Source organism: Myodes glareolus, chromosome 18 (assembly GCF_982192425.1).
Source record: "Myodes glareolus chromosome 18, mMyoGla1.1, whole genome shotgun sequence".
Lineage (NCBI taxonomy): Eukaryota > Metazoa > Chordata > Mammalia > Rodentia > Cricetidae > Myodes > Myodes glareolus.
This window is the reverse complement of record NC_142043.1, coordinates 62524453-62542514: the sequence shown is the minus strand read 5'-3', so window position 1 is coordinate 62542514 and position 18062 is coordinate 62524453. Positions and strand designations below refer to the sequence as shown.

Here is an 18062-nt window from a genome sequence, read left to right as displayed (position 1 = left end):
TGGTGGGAAGCTCTGAGACCCAGGACAGGCAGGGCCTCCTGGTTGGGCACTGGGAGGTTGAAGCATTTGGCAGACAGCGTGCCAAAGCAGAGCTGAGATTTGAACTCTATTTGCAGAACGCCAGGGCCAGGCTGGGACATCTCAGTACTTGAGAGCTGTTGTTCTGGGACCCAGAGCGTGTTGAACTGGAGGGGTGTGGTGCTTGGGGAGGGCCAGGAAGCACTGCAGAGCGCAGGAGGGGTCTTGACCAGGATGCTGACAGCAGAACTTAGCATCCACAGCAGTGAGTGACAGACAGCACATGGCCCAGCCTTGTCTCCCCATAAGAACACTAATGGAGTGCCCTCAGCAGTATTTTTGTTATATTTAGTGTGTGTGTGTGTGTGTGTGTGTGTGTGTGTGTGTGTGTTTATTCATGCTCACACTCTGGTGCCACAATGCATACATCATGGAGGACAGAGGACATTTTGTACCAGTCAGTTCTTTCTTCTACTGTTTAGGTCCTAGGAGACTGAAGTCAAGTCCTCACACTTGGTGTCAAGCGCCCTTACTAGCTGCCCCAGCACAGACTAGGGAGTGTGGTTCCTTGCTGGGGTCTCAATTCCTTTTGTCCTTCAAGGATACAGAATCCCTCAACCATAAATCTCACTAGCAACCATTTGCTGCAGATCCAAGACATTGTCCGGAGACGGCAGCTGCTGACAGTCTTCCGGGAAGGCAAGGATGGGCAGCAGGATGTGGATGTGGCCATTCTGCAGGCTTTGCTGAAAGGTGAGGCTATGAGCAGGGGAAAAAAAGGAGAGAAAGACCTGGACATGTGTGCTCATGATGAATGACAGCATCTCAATCAGAGGCGCCGGCCAGAGAGTGGCTGCCTGAGGCCATGCCACTGTATACCCCTGTCATCCAAGAAACAGCAAATTTCTTGTAGGCTGAACTCAAAGGAAGCCATGCCAATCTCATTACAGTCAAGCTTTCTGAAGACAATGTATCTTGAGAATAGCAAAGAGAGGTGGCTTATCCCATATAAGGGAGTCTCAGTAAGATAATGTACAGATTTCTAATTAGAGACTAGAAGGTGAAAGGCAGAGGACTGTAAAGTGGGGGAGAAATTAAGGTATTCTCAGATAAATTAAAGCATAGAGAATTTGTAATCACCAGACCTGAGTTACGAGAAATGCTCAAGGGTGTACTGAAAGAACACTAGACAGTGACTCAACACCCTATGAAGGAATAAAAATCTCAAACAGGCAAATGTATGGACAATTATGAATGCCTGTGTCATTGTAACAGGCTTATAATGGCAGTGTTAGCTTTCTTTGTTACATATGAGGTTAAGACAGTAACAATTACTACTCTAAACGCTACTATTCTAAGCTATGTTTCCCAGCTCATGCTTATAGTCCCAGTACTTCCGAGCCTGAAGCAGGAGATTCACTGCAAAGTTCAAGGCCAAACTGGTCTATATAATACATTCAAGATTAACGGGGGAGCCTGCAAGATAGTGTGCAAAACATCACTACAGCAAATACCACTTGCAAGAGGGACTCCAAGTAGAGAAAGAAGTGGAGCCATGGGTGCCAGGACTGGAGATGGGACTGGGGAGGGACAAGGGAAGGCTCCAGGAAGGGGCCGTGTGTGACACTATTCCTGGGAAGACACAGACAAACATTTACTCACTTTGGATAGAGAACTAACACCAGTCAAAGCAGCACTACCACCAAATTCTGCCTTGGTGAACCAGTGAGTCTACTGGGGTTACTTAGAGGAGCGTGTGTGAGGAGGTACTTACAGGCACCTGGATGACTCAGAGGGAGGAGCATCGTCACTGAAATCCCACCCGGCATGGGTGAGGACTCAGGAAAGATGCATTTCTGGAGCTCTCTGTACCACTTGCAGGAAGCTTCATGGGTGAGAGGGTCTCCTTGTCTCAGTCTTTCTCACTGCTTATTTAACCCCATGGAGTATTGGGCCGTGTAAATCTGGTGGGTTTCAGGGACTTCCTGAGTCTTGTTGAGTTTCCCTCTAGGAAGGGAGGTTTCAATTGAAGGAAACTGCTACACAACAGGGGGCTGGGGACCAGCCTGGGCATGATGTAGAGTCTTGGTGTGGTTTCAGTGTATTTTTCCTGGTGTATTTCCTGGGGCATAAGAAGTATTTCATGGCCTCTGTTGTCATTTTCTCTGCTCTGACCTTGGTGAAGTGTCTTTTGACCATACTAATCTGACTGACTTCCTGTTTCTGGCCTGTGAGTGTCCCTTGTTCATTCTGATGCCCTTTGTCAGACATGGGAATTGGGAAGTCTGCCCTGGGTTCATGGGTTGTGGCTACATTTTCTTGAGGTGGCTTTGAAGAACAAAGGGTTTACCTTTTGTGATTTGTCAACTTGCTCTTTGCAGTTGTGTTTTCTGTGTCCTGGCCAGAACTCTGCCTGTCCTAGGGTTACAGATACTCATCGATGTCACTTCACACACCTAGCCTGTCTCTTCAGCAGAACACCCCACTGCGTGGTGTGAAGGAGGGACCAAAGTTGGTTTTTCTCTTCTCTGAATGGAAACCATGTGCAGTTATGGGGACCCGGGTTCTGATCTTCACATAGACAGACAGACAGACAGACAGACAGACACACACACAGTGTGTTGGCTTTTGGAATTCCGCTTTGTATGTCAGTGTAAATGAATGCTTTTTAGAGCTCTGTATCTTGTTTTACTATGGCTTTTTTCCCCTGTCACAGAGGGGCAGGGCATGGCTGGGAGATGACTCAGGGTGAGGAATGGGGTGAACTACAGTGATGATCAAAACTCTGGTTCTCTGAGTCTAACAATGAATGAAACATGCTTTACAAAGCAGATGTCTCAGGGAGGGTGTCACCAATAAGCTCCGAGTTATCACTTTAAATCATTAAGGGAACTAGCGTTCCCCAACCAACTCCTGAGCCCCACGCCAAGCCTCACATAGAGGCACCTGACACACACTGCCACCCACAGCCTCTCGAAGCCAAGACCAGTCTGGCCACGAGAACTGGGACCACCAACTGAAGCTGGCAGTGGCGTGGAACCGTGTGGACATTGCTCGAAGTGAGATCTTCACGGATGAATGGCAGTGGAAGGTGAGGTGCCTGCGTCAGTGGGTTTGTGTGCATGGTGAGGCGCCTGCGTCAGTGGGTTCGTGTGCGTATCTTCAGGGTTCTAGCCCCGCTTTGGGAATGGGTGACCAGGGTGAATTCCATCCTTCAGAAAATATATCAGCCTCTCCTTCTAGGGTCCTGAGCTCAGAGTTCTAAGGGGTGCTGACTTAATGTGCTGGCCACTGAACATTGCTCCCTCTTAGCCCGCAGATCTGCACCCCATGATGACAGCTGCCCTCATCTCCAACAAACCTGAGTTTGTGAGGCTCTTTCTGGAGAACGGGGTGCGTCTGAAGGAGTTTGTCACTTGGGACACTCTGCTCTGCCTGTATGAGAACCTGGAGCCATCCTGCCTCTTTCACAGCAAGCTGCAGAAGGTGCTGGCTGAAGAGCACGAACGCGTGGCCTATGCCTCCGCTGCACCCCGACTGCACATGCACCACGTGGCCCAGGTGCTGCGTGAACTCCTGGGGGACTCCACACAGCTGCTGTACCCTCGGCCCCGATACAGCGACCGGCCGCGGCTCTCGCTGCCCATGGCACACATCAAACTCAATGTGAGTCCTGGTAATGTGGGTGCCAGGGATGGGGTTGCTGGTGTCGGGAGGCGGTGTCCATGATGGTTCCTTGGTGGGTGACTGCTGTGTTCTCAGCTGTGTTATGAGCTCTTACATTTATTAAAAAAGGAATTGCTAAATATGGGTGCGTGTGTGTGTGTGTGTGTGTGTGTGTGTGTGTGTGCGCGCGCATGCATGCATGCACCTGCCTGCAATTTCAGCTCTCAGGAAGCTGAGGTAAATGATGAAGAGTACAAGGCCAGCCTGGACTGCATAGTGAGGTAGTCACAAAGAAAGAAAGAGGAAGAGAAAAGAGGAGAGAGAGAGAGAGAGAGAGAGAGAGAAAACCAAAGCCATTTGACCAAACAAGCAAACAGCCCCAAAGCAATGGGCTCTGTAGTCTGTCCTGGAAGGCACGGACTGTGTGAAACCCTGTAGATCTAGGACTTAGACAATAGCAACTCATTTTCTCACTGTCTGAGGACAGTGACAGGGTTGGCTCCTGCTGAGGCTCCTCTCCCTGTCTTGCAGGTGGGGGGTCTCTTGCTGAGTCTGCATGAGAAGAAGCGTGGGAAAAGAGAAGGGCCCCTCCTCTACCAATAGCCTCATTTCGACTTATTTACCTCCATACATGTCTATAGTAGTTACTTTTCTCCTTACCTGCCAGAAAGTATCTTTTGGGAGGAAGGTTTTATTTGGACTCAGTTCTAGGGTACATCTTTTTTCCTCTAATGTGGATGGTGGAGATCCAAACTTAGGTCATCAGGCTTGGGTGGCAAGCTCTTTCCTGCTGAGCCATCTCCTCAGCCCCCAGTGAATCATTTAATTACATCCCCAAGAGTGAAATATGCCATCTCTCCATGACTGCCCAAGGAAGGACACACACTGCCCACTACCTTAAGGTTCTGCTGCTAGGGGCCCCTGTGGGACGTGGACTGTTCTCCACCTACAGGTACAGGGAGTGAGTCTCCGGTCCTTCTATAAGCGATCAACAGACCATGTTACCTTCACCATCGATCCAGTCCGCGACCTTCTCATTTGGGCCATCATCCAGAACCGCCGGGAGCTGGCAGGCATCATCTGGGCTCAGGTACCAGGACTGGTTTAGTTGCAGACATGATAACGTCTAGACTGGTGATCTGAGTCAGAGACTCACCTCAGGGGACAGTGAGATCTCTAACCTAGGGAGGCTTGGAGCACTCGGTGGGGAACACAAGCTTCTGTGGAAAGCAATTCTTAAAAGAAAGTAAAAAGGGCTGGAGAGATGGCTCAGAGGTTAAGAGCACTGGCTGTTCTTCCAGAGGTCCTGAGTTCAGTTCCCAGCAACCACATGGTGACTCATAACCATCTATAGTGAGATCTGGTACTCTCTTCTGACATGCAGACATACATGTAGGCAGAATGCTGTATACATAATAAATAAGTAGACCTTAAAAACACGAATAAAAACTGACATTTAATGAAAGTAATAAAGAAAAGGAAGGGAGGATAAAGGCTTTCTAAGCAAGCTGTTGTGGTTATTTTCAGGACTGAGGATGTGGGCAGTGTTGGTCTCTATGCCCTGCCCAGATCTTGCCAGCTCCTGTCTGTGCATTACACTTCTTAGGGAGACAAGGGTACGGTACCATAGTTCAGTACAAGAGGCTGCCATCAGAGGGGTTATATGTTAATGTGGGGTGACTCTATTTGTTTATATGAGTGCCCCCCCAAACTTCTGGTCCTAAGCATCTGTGTTCACTATCATAGCTTTCTAGATACAGGGTGGGTAAACCTGGTGATGCCCCAGGTCCTCACAGTGCCCCTGTGTCCCAGAGCCAGGACTGTATTGCTGCAGCCCTGGCCTGCAGCAAGATCCTGAAGGAGCTGTCCAAGGAGGAGGAAGATACAGACAGCTCAGAGGAGATGCTGGCACTGGCGGATGAGTTTGAGCACAGAGCTATAGGTGAGCTCCCTGGGGCCACCTGCACTGTCACCAGGGTCTCCATCTCTGTATGTCAGCTCCAATGCTGTTACCTAGAGTCCTTGTCCATGACCTGGATGTTTCCGGACAGTACCTATGAATTAGTCTTAGCCTATGTTCTGCCTTTGCTGAGGGTCCCTTTGCTGGCTCTCTGGTTGTCCCAGGCTCTATTTTTTCTCCCTCTCCTCAGGTGTCTTCACTGAGTGCTACCGGAAGGATGAGGAGAGGGCGCAGAAGCTTCTTGTCCGGGTGTCAGAGGCCTGGGGGAAGGCCACCTGCCTGCAGCTGGCCCTAGAGGCCAAGGACATGAAATTCGTGTCTCATGGAGGCATCCAGGTAACTCCCTGAGGGCCCACTTCCAGAGTCAGGTGCCCAGGGGGACACAGCCCTGACTCTGATGATATGGCTGCTCCTAGCAGTGTGACTCTTTGATGGCTGGGATAATGCCTGGTACCTAGGCTTACACTGAAGGACAGACTTTTGCCTCCTGGTTCAGGAATGGGGAAACTGGTGCACAGCAAAGTCAGTGGCTGGTGGACACAGAGGCTGCTGCTCAAATGGTGCCCCAGGCTTCTAGGAGGTGCAGGTGGCCCCCAGTGTACTTTCCAGGAACCTGTGCCTTCTGGGGATCTCAGGAAGGGCAGCAGGATAGTGTAGCCTTCGTGGAACATTAGACAATGAAACATACTCCTTTGTTATTTGGATATCCTTGGAGCACAACCTCATGTTGTTAACGTGCCCACAGGACTCCATGTGTTCTGGGATTTGCAGAGCCCAGGGATGCCCAGGGAGGAATCAAGTCCTGCCCTGTGGTGCCAAAAAGAGTCTGCTTATGACAGCTTGGGACTGCATGGCCTCGGGACCTTGCAGAGACTGGGGGTCCTGAAGCTGGAGGAGGGATGGCAGGCAGGAGGGGAGTTAGAGCCCTGTGTGATAAGCCCTGCTTATCTACCACTTATCACCCACTATGACCTGACTCCAACCACCCAAAATCCTGATTGCTCTGCTGGCCGACCATGGGGTGCCACTTGTGGTTAGGGGTTCGGAGCATAGTGATTAGGGGGACATAACTAGCACTCATCCTCGATTGGGGGTCAGACTGCTGGGTGGCCCCTGCCCTGAGACCACGCTGTCCACAGGCTTTCCTGACCAAGGTGTGGTGGGGCCAGCTCTGTGTGGACAACAGCCTGTGGCAGATCATCCTGTGCATGCTGGCCTTCCCACTGCTCTTCACCGGCCTCATCTCCTTCAGGTGAGAGGGAGGTCCAGGCTTCTAGGAGGTGCGGGAAGTAGAGGGGGCACCGCCCGTCCTCAGTGCCGTCTTGGGTCAAACTCTTCCGTGGCCTGAGTGTTCTGCTGAATGCTGGAGGCTGGCAGTGCTGATGAGTCTGTCTCTTGGCCTCAGTTCCATGGCAACAGGGAGCATGGGGTGGGTAGGGTACCCTTGATGCTGCGGCCAGACTTGGGTGGAGGACTGAAGACCGGGTCTGGCTGTGGTTCACTTGTGGTCACCTCAGAGCACAAGCGCTCTTATGAAGATGCTATTTCTATTTTGCTAGATAGCATCTCTGTTCCCTGGGGATTCGGGGGCAGATACCAAGCTCCAGGCCAGGTAGCCAGTGGCAAACCCTCTCATTGCCATAGGCCACATGCTGTATCACCTTCTCACGCCCTGACGGTTGGGGGGTGTGTCTTAGGAACGGGTTGGCAGCTCAGGTACTAAAGCAGTTTCAGTCTGCCCTGCTTTCTGAACTCCCACCCTGCACAGACCCAGGAGGACCAGAAGTCAATCTCACCTTCCAGTGGGCATAGACATCGTCATGTGACCTTTATAGTATTCCCCCCCCCATCCCTGAGGGGAACAAGGCTGCACCTGTGTTTCCAGTGGCAGCTGTGGCAGGAGGCTGCACATCAGAGTGTGTCCTCGTGGGAACTAGGTCACGCTGTGAGAATAGCCTTTATGACAGTAATGGCAGCTGGTCCCCGATTGTGGAGGCACCTGAGGCCTGAGAAATCCATCTAAGAACTCACGCTAAGAGCATGGCACAGGGAACCTAACCCAGGTTAGGCTTATAGCCAGGCCTCAGCCCTGGATAGGAGCTGCGATTTTCACAGTACAGCAGGATGCAGGGACTCCTGGCCTTTTGGATCTGTGCAGGGTTTGGGGTCTTTAGTGCCAATGCTGTGCTGGCCTGTCTAGAACTGCTATGTGACCTTTGGTACCAGGTTCCTTTCCTAGTATATTTGCCCCTTGAGCTATATCTCTCTCAGGACGAGTGGGGGTCCAGAGGACTGTGGGGTGTTGGGTTTTCAGTCTGTCACAGTCCCCTGAGGTGTCTGTTGCAGGGAGAAGAGGCTACAGCCCCTGTGCCGCCCAGCCCGTGTCCGCGCCTTCTTCAACGCGCCTGTGGTCATCTTCCACCTGAATATCCTGTCCTACTTCGCCTTTCTCTGCTTGTTCGCCTACGTGCTCATGGTGGACTTCCAGCCCTCGCCTTCCTGGTGCGAGTACCTCATCTACCTGTGGCTTTTCTCCCTGGTGTGCGAGGAAACACGACAGGTGCTCACTGCCCCCACACCAAGTGTCTGTCACTACCGAGCTTCATCCAGGCCCCAGGGAGCTGGGTAGAACCCCAGAAGGCAGGCACCCACTCCTCCACCTGGGAGCCTTGCCTCCATGATCTGACTGCCTTACCTGAGGCTAGGAGACGGACATTTTCCAGTACCCCAGAAGTTGAGCTAGTTCTGTGTGACCCAAAGTCCCCCAGCTACCTAATCACATTCTGCGACTGCCTTAAGTAGGTGTGTCTCCCTACATTGCCAAGTACGGGGCCCTGTGTGATCATTTGCAAAAGGCACAGACTGATGGAGAACCATGAATGTGATTATGGCTCACTTCAGAAAAGGGCTCAGAGTAAACCCTGCCAGATACAGAGGTACCATCCATCCAAGGATGGTTGACTCAGAGCATCCAGAGGTTCCTTCCCTGAGGCAGGGGCAGAACATGATTCTCCCTGCAAGGGTGTGTAATGACATTCAGGGTTCCGGTCCTTCGGGCCAGCCTCTGTAGCCAGAGACCCTCCATGAGAGTCAGAGCTTCTGTGTCCCCTGAACTCACCTCACTGGCAGCCCAGCATAGAGAGCACATGTGTTTCCTAGAATCTGTCCCTCAGGTCCAGGGAAAGGACATGCTTGACCATGGCATTTGGGGCCTGTTACCAGAAAAGGGTGAGGATTCCTGCCAGGCAGACCATGTAAGGATCCTGGGGTCTCCTCCAGGCCCCTCCTTCCCGGGCTGTCTCTGGGAGCAGGTGTCATTCTGGACAGAGCAAAGATCCTTGTGGGAGGAGCTGGTAGGGAGAAGGGAGCTTCTCCAGCACACACATATATACACACTTGCACTCACACGTGTCTATTTGCGTACATACACACACACACACACACACACACACACACACACACACACACAGGTTTAATAGGACCCCTGGTTCATGAGAGTCTAGCGGGGAAGTGTGTCAGGTACTTACTTCTGCTCATGCTGATCCTGGACTCGTTGAGTGCAGAGGTCCCCCCCCTTCCCGTGTCCTGCTGGCCCCCACCACAGCCAAGCTCTGCCCACAAGGAGCTGTCAGTGTGATGGAGATGGAGATGTTGGCCTCCCTAACTGTGGTCTCCTCAGTAGCTCTTCTATGATCCTGATGGGTGTGGGCTGAAGAAGATGGCGTCCCTGTACTTCAGTGACTTCTGGAACAAGCTGGACGTTGGTGCCATTCTGCTCTTCATAGTAGGATTGACCTGTCGGTGAGTGGCCGGGGTACCCCTGCCTTCTTCCTAAGGGGCACCTGAACCCAGCCATCTTAAGACAAGGTGGGGAACTGGCTTTGCCCCTGACAAGGTAATCTCTGAACCTTGACTCTTGCCTGTCTGTGGGCACAGTGACGGCTGAGACCATGCCTGCCCTTGACGCTGACGGAGAAATGCTGTTGGGGTGCGTGACTGTTCTGGGTCCATCTTGGGTTGCTGTCACGTGTGAGGGCCTCCAGTCAGCTTCCCAGACATACAGTGTCCTCTTTGTCCCTCCCTGCTTGGTTATGTCTCACTCACGACAGCTGGGGTATCTGAGAGGTGGTGGCCCCCTTTCTTCTTGAGGTGGAATGGATATGGCCAAGGCTCCTGGAATTCTTTCTGGGATGTCTCTGCACCTGAGTTCCTGGTTTCTACTGAAGTTAACTCAGTTCTCCACAGATATTTTACTCTTGATGTTACCATTGCCTTTGATATATTTGGCCTGGCTCCTCCAGAGCCCCATACCTCCAAGGACCACCCCAGGCCAGGGAGAGGTTTTAGAAACCTCTGCCTTCTGGCGAACAGAGCCTGAGGTGGTACCTTGCCCACTGCCAGACTTATCCCAGTGACACTGTACCCCGGGCGCATCATCCTGTCTTTGGACTTCATCATGTTCTGCCTCCGCCTCATGCATATCTTCACGATCAGCAAAACGCTGGGGCCCAAGATCATCATTGTGAAGCGCATGGTGAGGACACAAGAGGCTTGCCTGGGAGGGGCTGGGGCCCACGGCTGCTGTGAGGGAAGCTGAGGGCTGTGCCCATCATGAAGGATGTAGGACGGTACTAGAGCTCACCGTTTGTCCCATGTCTTGCCTCTGCCTCATCCTCAGAATCTCTGAATGTCCTCATCCTATTGTCTGGATGCCACCTCCTCCAGGCTGCCTTGCCCATTTCTTATTTCACAGCCCCAGCATGGGCCCCATTGCTGCTCAGATGCAAGTCCTTTCTTCTTTGAGTCTTTATTGTCCAACCCCAATCCACATCTTGGGGTGTTCCCCGAAGATGTCAGTGAATGCTCTGTGAGATTGCAGGGAGGCCCTGGGTTGCTCCCCGGTATCCTGCATTCAGCGGAGAGAGGAGATCCAGGATGGGAAGTACAGCCATTGCTTCACTCTCTACAGATGAAGGACGTCTTCTTCTTCCTCTTTCTCCTGGCGGTGTGGGTGGTGTCCTTCGGAGTGGCCAAGCAGGCCATCCTCATTCACAACGAGAGCCGAGTGGACTGGATCTTCCGTGGGGTCGTCTACCACTCTTACCTCACCATCTTTGGGCAGATCCCAACCTACATCGACAGTAGGAGTCAGATTGTGGGCATCTAAGGGGCAAGGAGAAATGAGAGAGATGGGGTGGGGGAGCTCCCTAGGGCCCTCTAAGAGTCCAAGGTTACAAGAGATAGAGTTCATTTTCAGCAAGGCTGTGTGGCTTTCTAAGGACTAGCTTGTTCTGGATGCTGATAACCCTCAGCAGAGCGTGGAAGGCACAGGGATTTCCCAGCCAATGAGGAGCGGGACAGCAGGAACTTAAGCTATGCCAGAATGTATGGGGCACGATTGACAGTCCACAGCATTAAAAGTCACCCCATCCCCCTCTCTCACCCTACTGCAGTCAGAAACTACTGCTTACTCTCTGATAGAAAGACAGCTTCCCAGTGTAAGTGGGTGTGTATCTGTGCCTGTGTGTGAGCTTACACATACTTATGTGAGTATGTGTATGTGTGTGAGTTCATATGTGTATATGTGAGTGTGCGCACATGTGTGTGGGTGTGTGTGCTTGTGTGGTGGCCAGAGGACAACCTCTGGTGTCATTTCTTAGGAGCCACCCACCCTGTTTTTGTTCTTAGTTTTTCCTTTATTTTTATTTTATGTATGTGGATTTGCGTTCATGTATGTCTGTGCACCATATGTGTGCACTGCCCAAGGAGGTTGAAGAGGGTGTCAGACCCCCTAGGACTTGAGTTACAGACAGTTGTGAGCCTCCATGTGGGTGCTGGGAACTGGACACAGGTCCTTAGAAAGAATATTCAGTGCTCTTAATTGCTGAGCCGTCTTTCCAGTCCCTCCCTTGTTTGAGACAGGATCTCCAATTGGCCTGAATCTTGCCTAGTAGTCTAAGCTAGCTAGGCAGAGCCCCAGGGATCACCTGTTTCCTCCTTGGCACTGGTATTGGAAGCACAAGCCATAACATCTGGCCTTTAACATGATTTGAACTCAAGCCACACCATCAAGCAAGCCTTTTACTGATGGAGCTCTCCTCCAGTCCCATTTGTTTTTTAAAGCCAGCTTCTTTCAGGTAGATTTGCTGCGTCATAAGCTACCCGCAGAAGGTCTACACATGGTGTCTCACAGAAACTAGCCTCAGACCCCAACCCTTCAGCGGCCACTGCCCTCCTCTCTCCGTCCCACAAAGCTACTCATCTGCGGCCGTCCATACACATTTGCTCTCCCGGACTTGTCACACACGTTAGACCTAATGTGGCGTGCACTCAGGCGGGTCTGGCTTTGCCACCCAGTGTCACATTTCCAGGGATCACTGTGTGTGTGTGTGGAGGGGGCTGCAACAGTTATCAGTGCTTTATTCTATTTTATTGCTAAATTGTAGTTCTCTACATGGACAAGGCACATTTTAGTGATTCTGAAGCTGTGATCTCTGGCAATATTCCTGGGTTTCGGCTACTCTGGACTGCTGTTGCTGTGAACTTATGTCTGTGCTTTGGTGCGGGTGTGTTTAACTCTGAGACAAGCCAAGCTGCTTCCACAGAGGCTATGCGTTCCAGTTTCTCCACACTCACCTCACACTCGTTCCTGCCCAGTGGGGGTCAGTGGTGTGTCCTTGTGGCTCTGATGGGCACTTCTGTTGTGGCTTCTGCTGAACATATTTCCATGTACTTGCTGGACCGTTTGTACATCTTCCTGGGAGAAATGACCATTTCTATCTTTCGCTCGTTTCCCCCTTCCATTATAATTTTTATTGTTGAGCTTTTAAGACCTTCATCACAGGGTCAGTTTGCAATAATTTCTCTTATCACAGAGGTTGTCTTTTTATTTTATTTATGGAAAGACATTTTCTTTGAAGCATAGAATTTTAATGAGGCGCAGCTTGATTTTTAAACCCGTTTATGCCTCTGTGTCACAGTGAAGGAAACATTGCTGAACCCACGGCTTGGAAGGTTTATTTATGTGTGTGCTATTTTTTTAATGAGGGCTTATGGCTTTCGATCTTTCTTTTGGCCTCTGACTCATTTGCAGAAATTAGCTTTCAGCCTCACCCCATCAGTGCTACTGTCTTCTTTCCCTAGACAGCCATGAATCTACTTCATCTATACACATTTGTGTGTGAGATAAGGGCCATCCTTGTTTTTAAATTGCTATTGTTTTGTATATGTTGGTATTTTGTTTGCATGCCTGTTTGTGTACTATGTGTCTGTTTGGTGTCTAGAAAGGCCAGAAGAAGGCATCAGATTCCCTAGAACTGGAGTTAGAGACGGTTGTGAGCCACCATATGGGTGCTGGTAATAGAATACAGATCCTCTGGAAGAGCAATCAGTGCTCTTAACCTCAGAGCCATCTCTTCAGACCCACTGTGCTCGGCAAGGACCATTCTTTCTTAGGTGGCTGTCTATTGTCCCAGCAGCATCAGTTGACAATTGTTTCTCGCTGAGCTGTCCTGGCTCCCCGTGACAGTCACCTGATCCTTAATTAAAGCATTCATCTTAGGTCTCCCACCCTTTTCTGCTGTTATGTGCATCTGGCCTTGCCCAGTCCCTCCCTGCCATGGCTACTGTAACTTGTAGTAAATTTGATATCGGGCAAGGTGGGTCCTCCAGCCTTGCTCTTCTTCTTTCAGATTGCTTTGGACTCCTTGGGTCTACACAAATTTTGGGGTTTTGGGCTAGAAACAGGTTGTCTCTCTGACTGTTTGAACCACTGGCTTGCCTTAGTCATCCTTCAGCTTCTAGTGGCCAGGTCTGGAGCTGTTAAGCTCATTCTGGGCTATGTCTTCCTTTTTGTGTTATTGTTTTTTTTTTTAGTCCTATTATTTTCTTGATTTATTTTATTTTTAACTATGTGTATGTATATGTCTCTGAGGATATGTTCACATGATAGTGGTGCCCACAGAGGCCAGAAGTGTCTGTCTGATCCCCTGGAATTGGAGTTATAATGGTTGAGAGTTACCCGAAGTGTGTGCTGGGGACTGAACTTGGGTCCCTGGAAGAGCAGTTCTGTGCTCTTACCTGCTGAGCCACCTCTCTAGCCCCACTTATATATTTTAAGATCCTTTTCTGCTAATTGAATTTCTCAGAATCAAGACCCATCCACTGATGTCTGTGGCCATGAGAAGTGCCTTGGGGGAGGGCTGGCTGAATCCTGGCCTGCAGGCAGCCAATCTGGACGACAGCTCTGGCTCCAGACTCCCATAGCAGCCCACTTCCTGCTTGAGGATACCCAAGTACAGACAGACCTCTTGTCACGCTTTGGACCCTAGCCGGATACCCAGTCCTTAACTCTTGTGATGTCTGAGCCTACGGGGACTCTCAGTGCCCCAACGGCCAGGGTCCCCGGCAGCCAGTTCCTGGAGACTGACTTCCTGTTTTCTGGTTGCCCCACCCACTCCCCACAGGTGTTAACTTCAGCATGGACCAATGCAGCCCCAACGGCACAGACCCCTACAAGCCCAAGTGTCCCGAGAGTGACTGGACAGGGCAGACACCCGCTTTCCCCGAGTGGCTGACAGTCACCCTGCTCTGCCTCTACCTGCTCTTTGCCAACATCCTGCTGCTCAACCTGCTCATCGCCATGTTCAAGTGAGTGTAGGCGTCTGTGCTACACTCAAGTGGTAAGGCTGTCCTGGGCGAGTGTGTGCACAGGCAGGCGAGAGTGTGTGGAGCCAGTGTGACATCCTGTCTGTGTCCCTGCTCCCAGAGGCCCAGTAGCCCCTGTCTGCTGACTTTGGGATCATAAAACCCATTCCTATTCCGACTGGAAGGCCCAGCTTGCCCACCATGAAACCCTTGAGTCCTTGGCCCTCCTGTCTCTATAGACAGGTTCCTGATGGCCGTGACCTTTGGCGTCTCTCCAGTGTGATGTGAACCATGTACTCTTTTCTCACCGGCTGACTTCAGGGGACATCCCTTCTGTTTTAGAGTATTCTGAACACTGAGAGCTACATGTGCTAGCTAGATCTGAGGTCAGGGCAGGGGGTGTGGGTAGGGGGTGGGGTGGGCTCTGTCTCTCAGGCCCCAAAAGCTATCTGATAAAGTGTCACGGGTCGTTTCCCCTGCTCCTGGGCTTCTCTGTCATTCTTGGGTACCTGGGTACCTGAGACAACGTCCTCTGCGGCTTCAAATCTTGACACGCAGATAAGCTCTTCAGTGCTGTCCCCTCACAGATGCCGCCTTTGTTTATTCCTGAGCACAAATATAAAATCCCTGTGACTTCCTGGCCTTGCCCCTTTCTCAGAAGCTGGCTGCCACTTGGCGTTTGGCTTACTTCCTGCTCACTTGCTTCTGCTGTACTTGGCCCTGGAATGTTGTGTCCCACAAACATTCTGATCCATATCCCCCTGCCACCTGGGGCCCGGAGAGATGGCTCAGAGGTTAAGAGCACTGACCGCTCTTCCAGAGGTCCTGAGTTCAGTTCCCAGCAGCCGTAATGGTGGCTCACAACACCCCTGCTTCCCACCAGCTACACATTCCAGGAAGTGCAGGAACACACAGACCAGATCTGGAAGTTCCAGCGCCATGACCTGATTGAGGAGTACCATGGCCGGCCCCCGGCCCCTCCCCCCTTCATTCTCCTCAGCCACCTGCAGCTCCTGATCAAGAGGATTGTCCTGAAGATCCCTGCCAAGAGGCACAAGCAGCTCAGTGAGTCCCTATGTCCACTCCCCCCCCGACACTGCAGTCCCACCATCCTGGGTGCAAGTGTGGGGTTCCTTCCAGAGTCCTGGACCATCAGTAGATACACTGATGTCTCATGCTTCTGGGTTTTTCCCGCACCTGGCATAGGCTAGTTGCTCCCTGAATCTGGATATGGGGTGATGGACCCTTTCCAGGGAGCCCTGGGTGGGTCCTCAGGTCCTTGCTAACCCTATCCTGCCTACAGAGAACAAACTGGAGAAGAACGAGGAGGCAGCTCTCCTGTCCTGGGAGCTCTACCTGAAGGAGAACTATCTGCAGAACCAGCAGCACCAGCACAAACAGCGGCCAGAACAGAAGATCCATGACATCAGTGAGAAGTACGGAGGTGGGGAGCCCCGGGGAATGTGTTAAAGTCATGTCCTGAAGCTCCAAAGCCATACTAAGTACAGTTCCATGGGGGAGGACTCATGCTCAGCTTGTGGGAGAGAAAACCGGATGTCATTGTGTCCAGACAGGCAGACAGGGTGCCCGGTTGTGATGCTTTTGGCAGATGATGAAGCTGATGGTGATAATAGTGGTATTGATGGTCGTGAGGATAATGGTGATGGCAGCAGTGACAATGATGTTAGGGCTGGAGGTGATGCCGATGATAGCGATGATGCTGGTGATGGTGATGATAATGCCAGAGATGACCGGTGACTCTAGTGATGATGCTGGTAATGAGAGTGCTGGAGAGGATGGTGTTGGGAGTGATAGTGCTGCTCCCGATAGTGCTGGTAGTTATGGTGACGTTGATGGCAACATCAACAAACCTCAGTGAACTAGCTGATGATCAAAGCCCCTTATGCCTAGTATGATGGGCGAGCTAGACAAAGATGTCCCATTTGCTTGAGTTTGGGCACAAGGACATCAAGCTAGTCCTTGAGACGCCCTCTACTTAGAGCAGTGGTCTACTCAGTGTCCTTGCACTGAAGGGTCCTTCCTACTTCCACACCCCTGTCTGTGCCTCTAAACGATTCTGAAGGCTGGCTGGTTGGCAGCTTTACTGGTGTGTTGGCTGATGGTTTTTTGAGTGCACTCTGTGGTGAGCCTGTCTCAGGTTCATTTGTGGTTTATTGGTGAATTTGGAGATAAGCTTGTTGGTTTGGTAATGTATCCATGGATTGCTTGCGAATGTACTAATTATCTTTTGGTAGCTGTGACAAAATGCCGTGACCAAGGTGACTTATAGAAGAGTTTATTTTGGCTTACGGGTCCAGAGGGTTAGAGTCCATAATAGGGGCAACAGCATGGCAGCCTGGTGACAGGCATTTAGCAGGAGCAGGAAGCTGAGAGCCCACATCCTGGACTGGAAACCCAAGGCTGAGAGAGCAAATCTCATAACCCACCAGCGACACACTTCCTCCAGCAAGAATAACCCAAACCTTCCCAAACAGGGCCATCAACTGGGTACCAAGTGTTGAGATGCCCAAGACTTGAGTGGGAGGGCATTTCTCATTCAAACCTCCACATTGGGCTGGGGTAGTATCCAGCTGTCCCTCTGTGAGTTACCTGAGAGCCGGGACAGAATCTTACGGGGTCCCCACAGTAAACAACCCCCAGAAAAATCCCAGAGCCACACAGAAACTCATTGAATGCTGTGTGGTCCTTGAGTTATGGGTGTTGGCCTGGCTAGCCTGCAGCCGTCTGGGCTGTGCTCCTTGCTGACATTACACTCTCATTGTCTATTTAAGGGCAGGTGCCAGGTTCCATGCAGCCCCTTAACACCTGCTATTACCTGCTCATCAAGAATGGTTGCATGGTGCCATTTAATTTTGAATAATGATTGTGCCCAATGCCCAGATATTGGGGTGTGTGGTGCTCAGGGAGCTCCTGAAATGGGGCCCATGTCTGGATGCTCCATTGCCAGGATGGTCTTGAAGTGGGATCAGTAGGGTCAGCATGAGGGTTCTGACGGCACAGTGTCAAGGGCTTGCTGTGGACTGAACATGTGATCTTACCCTAGCCTGCCTTACAAAGAGGTGTTGATTATTCCATCTTTGCCACTGAGGAGACAAAGACGCAGAAAGGGGACAGAAGTAGACTAGTCCAGTGTTCACTGCTGGAGAGCAGTGTAGCCTGGACTTGGAGGCTTGTCCTGGTGATTTCACTGCCTGTTCTTCCAAAGGTCCTGAGTGCAATTCCCAGCAACCACACGGTGGCTCACAACCATCTGTAATGAGATCTAGTACCTTCTTGAGGAAGAGACCTGGTCAGTCATCTGCATCAACTTAGACCATGAAACCCAATATGGACAAGTTCAACAGAGTGCCATATATGGGCTGCCCGTGCATGCTTCAGCATTGCCAGGGCATAAATTTCATTTTTGTTCCTGGTGATTTTCCAGTCTTCTGCTTCAGGGAACTAGGCTAGCTCTGAAGAAGCCAGTCACACGAGCCAAGCCCACTCAACCCTCACCCCAGATTTCCTTCCTTGTAGGAGGCTCAGAATGGATCCTGTGTCCAGTTTCCAGCCTGGAGCCTGGAGGAACTGGGTTTCTCCAGTTATTTCCTGAGGTTGAAAAGGATTATTGAAGTAGCAAATTTCCAAGATGGTTCCGACGGACATTCTAGGGAAATAGTATCTAGCATGCTAAGATGTAACGTTTCAGAATCCCTGATCTGCTCTCTAGAAGCCTTTAACAAAACTCTATGCACTCGGTCAGGGAGTGCTG

At 51.1% G+C, this 18062-nt stretch overlaps 1 protein-coding gene across 8 annotated transcripts in view; it reads left to right on the top strand.

Annotated features, from left to right (window-relative positions):
* Positions 1–18062, top strand: part of Trpm2 (transient receptor potential cation channel subfamily M member 2) — a 46169-nt gene that overhangs the window by 16580 nt on the left and 11527 nt on the right. For 6 of the 8 annotated variants that reach the window (XM_087898324.1, XM_087898320.1, XM_087898323.1 and 3 more), the window contains 14 exons: positions 669–771; positions 2988–3109; positions 3331–3684; positions 4637–4774; positions 5431–5626; positions 5835–5980; positions 6784–6896; positions 7991–8204; positions 9327–9445; positions 10046–10178; positions 10614–10785; positions 14110–14293; positions 15174–15355; positions 15594–15726. In XM_087898324.1, coding sequence (XP_087754450.1) covers positions 669–771; positions 2988–3109; positions 3331–3684; positions 4637–4774; positions 5431–5626; positions 5835–5980; positions 6784–6896; positions 7991–8204; positions 9327–9445; positions 10046–10178; positions 10614–10785; positions 14110–14293; positions 15174–15355; positions 15594–15726 — 2309 coding nt within the window. The remainder of the gene's footprint in view (positions 1–668; positions 772–2987; positions 3110–3330; positions 3685–4636; positions 4775–5430; positions 5627–5834; positions 5981–6783; positions 6897–7990; positions 8205–9326; positions 9446–10045; positions 10179–10613; positions 10786–14109; positions 14294–15173; positions 15356–15593; positions 15727–18062) is intronic. The other 2 variants (XM_087898327.1, XM_087898325.1) reach the window with 2 other exon arrangements.